Consider the following 8,621-nt stretch of genomic DNA (forward strand, 5'->3'; position numbering starts at 1 on the left):
CTGCCTATCCCTTCCAGGTAGACATGCTATGTACCATCACAAGACTGAGTACAACGAAGCAACAACAGAAAGTAAAACAATAGCTACAACAACAACACACACGCATACACACATAAACGTAGAAATAGTTCAGGGTCTGTTTGTTTTCCTTCATGGGTGCTTCCCAGTCAAGTCTGATGGGGTGCCATGCCCTGGCACTGCCTCTATCCCTTCATTACTCTGCTCCCCCCGCTGCTCTGCTGAATGTCCCCAGAGACTGGCTTCGGCGTGGTGAGCTCATGGCGGGCACAATTCCCGCCGTGTGTCTCTAGTGTTGTCCCCAATGGTGCTATGGGTCAATGAGGAATGCTGTGTCCCATGGTGGGGCCGGCCCTGTGGTCATCTCTGTGCATTACTGTTCTGAGCAGGAACATTGTCCTCAGGGCTCAGTGAGCCAGGATGTGCTTCACTCTTTTTTTATCCCTGTCCCCCCTCGTTGGCGCCTGTGTGCTCTGACCAGACCAGTCCCTCTTCCCCTCATCTTGAGCTGTAGCTTCAGTGCTGTCCTCTGAAGTGAATTCTTCTTGGGGGGAGGGTGGTGCTGTACACTTAGTTGGTAATGGGACCGCTGACAATCATTTTGATCTTTTCTTCTTAATGATACTTTATTCTTCTTATATCATATCCTTGATGTCATCCCCCAAATTAGCTGGTCTCTGCTCGTCAGTTTTCAATGTGTCAAATCTATTCTTGAGATGGTCTTGCTAAGCTTAGAGGGGATATAGTCAAGGTGATATTTTGGCTTTCTTGAACTTTGTTTTAGGAAGTTTAAAAGACTATAAACTAAACCAAACTCACTGCCAAAAGCAACGTCAACTCTTAGTGACCCTGTAAGACAGGTAGAATTGCCCTTGTGCATTTTCCAGACTGTAACTCTTCACAGGAATTGAAAATTCTGTCTTTTCTCTTGCAGAGTGAGCTGGTGGTTTTGAACCACTGACTTTGTGGTTAGCAGCTTCACATATAAGAAAGACTATTGTGCTAGGCCAGGTTGACTAGAGAAACAAATCCAGTGACACTCATATATTTTTAAGAGAGAACTTTGTATTGAGAAGTAACTATATATCAAGAAAACATCCCAGCCCAGTCCAATTTAAATCTATAAGTCCAATATTAGTTCATAAATCCCCCTTCAGACTGTGCAATTGTGCAGAATGCAGGAAGACCACAGGCTGGTAGATCCACAATGTTGTGTGGATCCGAGGTCAGTGGAAACACGGCAGGATTCTAGCAGTTCTTAGGGAGGCCAGTAAGCAGGAAGGGGAAGGCAGAGGCTGGTCTCCAGAGACCTGCATATTTTGGTTGCACCTCTAAGGGAGATCATCAGGCTGCATGCAACCCGATTGCCAGGCTACCTGTTTGGTGCTGTGTCTCCAATAGCTAGAATTCATGGGTCCAGGAACCAAGGGGTGAAAGATGGAGTGGCACTACTCACTATTACTCCTAGTGATCCACTTGCAGCATTTTTGCTTCCTGTCCCAGCTACCCTGTGCTCCTCAGGCCTGGAGGTCCTGGTCCCGAAGGAAGGAACTCTCCCACCTGGAAACACAGCACAGATTCCCCGAACTGGCAGCTGAGAATGCCCCCTGGCCACTTTGGGCTTCTCATGCCTTTGGATCAATAGGTCAGGAAGGGTGTCACTGTACTGAGTGGTGTGATTGATCCTAATTACCAAGGAGAAATTGGACTGGTGCTACATAATGGAGGTAAAGAAGAATATGTCTGAAATCCAGGAGATCCCATAGGTCGACTCTTAGTGCTACCATGTCCTGTGATTAAAGTAAATGGTAAATTACAGCAACCAATCCTGACAGACTTAAAATGACCCAGACCCCTCATTGTTTTTGCAGGTGCCATATTGGCACACAAAAACCTATCACAACTATTGTGTTAGACAGGGTTCTCTAGAGAGACAAAACCAGATTGCTAATAATTTTATATATATTTATACCGATAGATAGATATATAACATAAGAAAGAAACAGTTAATTAATTTATAAAGCAGTACAAACGGCTTAGTGCAGCTCACTCCCATGAGACAGTTGTGAGACACTGGCAGTCCTTCAAGTCTGTAGAGCAATTCAGGCTATCCGGGCACAGGCAGAAAACAGCAAGGCAGGTCACCAACAGTCAGCCAGATGACAGTGACTGACAATCCCTAGCTCAAGAGATGTAAATTCCAATTGTGTGGAGAAGCAGGTCTTGAAGGAACCTCAAATTACAGCGACACAGTCCACGGGTTAGGTGTCCCACAGGTAGTGTAGCTTGCAAATTGAGGCAAAGAACAAGCAAGGCAGCCGCACATTGGTCTGATAATCAAAGAGCAAGAGACAAAAAAGGCGAGGTTCGCCTGAGCCATTTATCTCTCCACCCTTCAATTAATCCCACATGTGTTTATTGGCCAGGTTGGCACAATAAACTAACTACCTCAACTATTAAACAGTTTATTATTTTTATGTGCTAGGTTATACTAAGCAATTTGTATATATTATAAATCATCTCAAAACTTGGTGACATCGTGACTATTCACATGAGGAAACTGATTCTGAGAGAGATGTAGTGACTTGCCCAAGGTTACAACGTTGCTTGGGCTAGACTAGGGTTCACATCTAGTCCTGGGGGCCATAATCTGTGGCTCGAGAGCCGTCTGAAGCTCTTTCAGCATGTATGTGTGACTCTGAAGTAAAATTGAAAATGGAAATAAAATTATTATAATGTTGATTTCATTTGTTTATAACTTGTTGTGAGGGACTGGATTGGCTCTTCCATCTCAAATAGTTGCCGACTCCTGATCGAGTCTATTCAAATATTTTTCTCTGAAGTTGTACCAGTTCTACTTAATCATGTCTGTATGTTAGAATCATATGAGAAACAATTTTATAATAACAGGTGCCCTAGACAGTAGCAAGATTGGATGTTGGTTGAAGAATGTACTGTTTTAAATACATCTATTAAAAACTAATAAAGATAAAACATACACGAACTAACCTCTAAAGTTTAGAAGCCATAGAAAAACAATAAAATAAACTCAAGTGAAAGTTGATGGAAGAAGTATGTTTCTTAAAAAAATCAATAATTCTTACTTAACCACATGATTAAAATTCCGTTGTTTAAATTTTACTTTGTCATCCCCCCCCCTCTTTTTTTTTTTTTTTAGGTATAAAGGCATCACGAATGGCTGGGCTCGGCTACTCTGGTTCATTCAGACTTTCCTCTTTGGAATAGCTTCTCTCTCCATCTTGATTGCGTACAGACCAAAGCACAAGAAGAAAACTTAAAGAAGACATCTAAGAGCTTTCTTTCCATTTTGACGTTCAACCTTACCTTTTTAAGGCAGGGTGTGTGTGATGTGGGTAACACATCATGATGTTTGCTTTATCACTTTACTTTCTAGAAAGTTTGCTTCCTTCAAAGTTATTTAAGACCTTTTAGTTATTGATTTAAGAGAAAGATATGGCTTTCTTATGCCATAAAACATCATTCCAAATAAATAAAAAAGTATAGTGTCAGAAACCCACAGGGCCCATTCTACTCTGTCCTTTACAATCACCATTGAGTTGGCATCAACCCTGGCAGTAAGTTGAGTTATTCATTGTTCTCTCATATGTTGTGGTTGAGCTGAGTAGACCACTTGTTACTTAAGAGAAAAGCAGGGAAAGAATGTGCTCTTCAATTCCACAGACTAACTTCTTTGACTATAAGCTATCTTCTGGAGGTCCTTGCATTTGGTGGTGCTCTCTATACCAGTTAGGCTAAGAACCTAGCAATTGCTTTGGATGCTTTCCACTGTATATACTACTGGGCTCAATGAACAAGTTCTTTTGTCACTTCAGGATAGCTTTGCCATTCCCACTCCAGCCACTCTTGTCCAAGGTCTTCGTTAACACTACACTATGGCAGCAGCTTCCTTATTTCCGGGTTTTCTGCACATCATTGGGAAACAAAACCAATCTCTTTTAACTTAAAACATGTTACTCCCTTTCTCTCATGCAGTCAGGTGCTCCATCTAGTCTCCAGAATAAAGACCAGATATACCTAAACCTGATTGTCAGGTGACGCTATATTAATTTGCGTTCTTCCTCACTCCCCTTACTATTTAAGCAAAGCTCTCCTCTGGCTATTCTATACTTCCTACTGTTCTCCCCAATACTAGATTTGCCTTTTGTCCAGTATCACCTCCACCGTGTAACCTCTCCTTTCTCAAAACTTTTCCCCCATTCTGTATTAACCCAACCCATCTGGAGCAAACCTACAACACATCCATTCTTCAGACATTCAGCAGGCCCCTGTGAAGCAAGTTCTGACTCTCAAACACCAGAGAAAGAAGGAAGACATGGGTTGTCTGGGCAGGGCAGACTGAGCAATTACCTTCCCTTACCTACACAGAGGACATGGTTAGAAAAGGAGAAGGCGGAGAATGCCTTCTCAGATCCTTCCCTCTGACTGGGGACCCCAAAGCCCCTGACTGTGTGTTCTCGGTGTTGAGGTCTTGTGAGTACTACCAAGTTGCTCTTTCAAGTCAGTGCCACATCTTAGTTTGATTTTCCCTTCAGCCTCGGACTCCCTGCCATGCGTACAGACTCCCTATCACTGTTTGTTGAACAAGGGAGGGAATCTGTGATTCTATTTTCCTCTTTTAGTATCATTTCAGCTTTCACGTGAAAATGGCAGAACATAGTCATGTACACTCATGTCAAAGAAAACCTCTAAACTGTCCTTGATTTTTGGGGGGGTCCTCTAGTGGGAAACCTGTGAATTGTTTTCATACTTTCTTATTTTCCAGACTTTTTCCAGATTATGAGTCTCTCTCCCTTCCCCTGACTTACAAAACACAAAGACATTCCTGTTGCAGAGACTCTAACCCAGGAGTTACCAGCTAACTATCTCCTCTTCCATTCATCTAGAGACACCGCTTACTACTGGCTGACTGGTTGCAGGGATCTGGGAATGATGTACAGACTTGTACCCTAGCACGATGATAGTCACCCCTAGGAGTCATTAGGGCCCTGCTTCTCATTCCCATTCTGTTGTAGAGTGAGGTATATAATTTGTATTAAGCAATAGTTTTAAGACCTCAGTCCCCCAAAAGACCCACGTAAAAATACAACCCTGAAAAAGTATGAGTGTCATGATTTATTTCTAGTGGAGATAAATTTCTGCACTTTCTCTTTTCCTCAGTTTCTTTTGTGATTAAGATATTGATACAGTAAGGTTATATTTTTGACTATTGGGGTAAATATGGGAATCCAACCCAGACTTATCCTTATTATCTTCTTCTAGGAGAATAATGACTAAATAATATTAAATAGTAAGTGAAATAATATTAGTGGTAACTGATTATTGTATGAGTGGATTAACTTGAATAAAATGTTGTGGATTATATCTCTAACTTAATGTTGTTTTTGTATTTGTAAGTTTTGATATATACTTGATTCTACTTTTCCCAAATAGACTATTTCAGAACTATGGAACTATATGTACAGATCAAATATCAGCTTACTTTTCACTGATAAGGAAATTCAGGATGTTCTGGTTATAGAGCACGCGCTCCTCCTTATGGTTGCACAGCGGCCATATCCCATCATCCACACACACCGGGCCGTTAAAAAATGTCGCCTTTCAGCATACATTTTGTTTTCATTCTCATTTTCACTCATTCAGCTTTTGATACAGGGTTTGCAGCAAATGAGACAATTAGAAGCTTATTAGTATGCAAGTGGTTTTTTTTAATGTCAGATGAATCCTATCATGGCTTAGCCTCAAAGGGAATCTAAAGTCCAGTGTGCCTGCCTATTCAGAAGTGAATCTGTGATGCACAACAGACTAGACACCACCCCTTCACTCTTAATCCTCTCAAGTCCAAATTGACACCAGATTATGTAACTACCACACAATCCAAGACAGGAGATGCCAAGGCAAGCTCTCTCCCTCCCTCAGCCCCCCAAAGGAGGATTTGCAGTGTTATACTGTACTTGCATAACAGGAAGTAAATTGAGGAGCTTATGAATATGTAACATTTCCAGGGATTACTCATGAATATGCATCAGCTGTTATGATTCTTGGTCAAGAATTAGTTTGGCTTTTTGTTTACAAGTGTCTGATTTGGTTACGTCTTTTTTCAAGACTATTATTTCTTAACCAAAGTTATTTTGTCCTTGGGTCAACTGTAGGTTATGACTTTTGGTTTGTCAAAGGTCTGGCAGGCCAGACCTGGTTATAATTGCTTGTTGTGTTGGGATACTTTCTGTGTTAGTCTGGGTAAACTAGGGAAACAAATCCACAGAAACTCATGTATAAGAGAGTTTTATATAAAGAGTAAGTGTAGATTAAGAAAGCTTCCCAACTCAGTGCTGTCCAAACCCATAAGTCCAACATTAGTCCATATGTCTGACACCGATCTACAAATCCCTTCTCGATCTCACAAAATACACACAATGACGCCAACTGCAGGAGGAAAGCCGAATCAGTGAGTGTGTAAGCATTTCAGTGCTGGCAGGGGTCTCCACGCAGCTGCTCCACCACCCAGGGCTGCATTGGGGTAGGTTCATGTGGCTTCTCAGGTATGGCTTGCAGGAAGCTAGCCTTTCCAGCTAAAGCAGGGAACTAGTTAAGGCAGCTGCATCCTGGTCCCACCCTCAGAGAGAAAGAGATCTGAGAACTAGAAATGCAAGGCTTACCGAGCCATTTATCTCTCTGCCCTTCAATTAATCCCACATATATTTATTGGCCAGGTTGGCACAATAGACCTTAACTATCTCACTTTCTTTGGAGGAAAGGGCTTAAAGTTATCAGCCTGGCACTCTTTGATACTCACCTTCCTAACACAATCGCTGAAGACAAAATGGGTGCATAAGCAAATGTGGTGAAGAGAGTGGATGGTGCCCGGCTATCAAAAGATAAAGAGTTTGGGGTCTTAAAGGCTTGAAGTTAAACAAGCATCCATCTAGCAAGGAGACAAATAAACCCACAAACCCACATGGAAGAAGCACATCAGTCTGTGTGATCATGAGGTGTTGATGGGTTCAGGTATTAGGTATCAAAAGATCCAAAACAAATAACTATATCGATGTGAGTGAGGGGCATTGGAGTGGAGACCCAAAGTCCATCTGTAGACAATTGAATACCCCCCCACAAAAGAGGTATAAGAAAGATGATTCAACCACAGTGTAGTATAGCACCGACAAATCACACATCATTCCTCTAGTTCCTGAATACTTCGTCCCCCCACTACCATGACCTGGCTCTAGACAGGAGAACATCCATTGGTACAGAAAACCCTTGCAGAAATAGTAGTGGGAGTAGCAATATCATGAGGGGAAGGGGATGGTTGGGGAGGGAGAAGGGGGAGAAAGGGGGAACCCATCACCAGGTTGAATAGTTAGCCTCCCCCACCCCCGCAAGGGGATGAATAACAGAAATGTGGGTGAAGGGAGACAATAGACAGTGTAAATACAAAATAATAATAGCAATATATCAAGAAATCACAAGGGTAGGAGGATGGGGGAGGGAGGGAAAAACAAAAAGAGGACCTTATACCAAGATCTGAAGTAGAAAATGTTTTGGAAATGATGATGGCAACACATGTATAACTATGCTTGATACAATTGATGTGTGGAATGTTATGAGCTGTGAAAGCCCCCAATAAAATATTTTTAAAAAACCATAACATGTTATCAGGAAAGAAATAACAACTTAATTGTGGGTAAGATCTGATATATACTCACACATACTGTGGCAACATATCTTAAATCTTCAGTGTGGGTGCATTGGGCAAGCTGTAGAATTTATAGCATTACACAGAGCTAAGCAGATTGGGAGTAGGCTCATGAGGATGGGACAAGACAAAGCAATATTTTATTCTGTGTGAGTTAGAACTGACTCCATGGTGCGCGCACACACGCGCACACACGCACACACAAACCCATGGTACTGTAACACTTCACAGATTTCCCAGATGGTTCCTTAGGTTTGAAATTATGTACCAGCAATCTTCTAAAACAAAAATTTTGCATAGTAAAATCACTGAAATGAGGGCTGAATGAAATGTTCATGAGACATCGGGCCTCCAGATGAATGGAAGTCCCTGGTCCAATCTCAATCATCTTGCTTAACCTGGTTCTCGCTCCAAGCAAAGGTCAGCAAATGTGGTGTAGCAACTCTTAGTAAATAAGGGTAGAGTTCAGAAAAGTTATTGCAGCAGAATGAATTTACTCAAGATGTTCTGGAAAGTAGTAGTTGATGGTAACCACTTTGAGACCGTGTGACTGTCACTCACTTTTCCCATCTTTATTATAAAAGCACACCTTTTCCTACACGCTTTGGATTACTTGGTAAACTCCTCTCTGCCCTGTGATTCTCCAATTTGTGAATTGTATTGCTCTCAAAATACCTTGATTTCTAGTTTTAGCAGACACAGAGATTTTACTCTACTATTTCTTGGTATCCAATAAGTGGGATCACTCCAAGGACTTGTTTAGGATCTCAATCTCCACAGATCTCTCAGGGATCACTTAAGACAAATAACTTTAAAAAAATCATTTTATTAGGGGCTCATACAACTCTTATCACAATCCATACAAACA

General features: G+C 41.7%; 1 protein-coding gene across 1 annotated transcript in view; it reads left to right on the plus strand.

The window, feature by feature from the left end:
- The window catches only part of LOC101661258 (transmembrane protein 254), an 18,517-nt gene extending 13,089 nt beyond the window's left edge, over positions 1–5,428 (plus strand). The window contains exon 4 of the mRNA XM_004715302.2: positions 3,197–5,428. Coding sequence (XP_004715359.2) covers positions 3,197–3,317 — 121 coding nt within the window. The 3' untranslated portion in view covers positions 3,318–5,428. The remainder of the gene's footprint in view (positions 1–3,196) is intronic.
- Positions 5,429–8,621: the final 3,193 nt, after the last annotated feature.

This window comes from Echinops telfairi, unplaced genomic scaffold (genome assembly GCF_000313985.2).
Source record: "Echinops telfairi isolate 266 unplaced genomic scaffold, ASM31398v2 ScPeMD7_7462;HRSCAF=8500, whole genome shotgun sequence".
Taxonomy (NCBI): domain Eukaryota; kingdom Metazoa; phylum Chordata; class Mammalia; order Afrosoricida; family Tenrecidae; genus Echinops; species Echinops telfairi.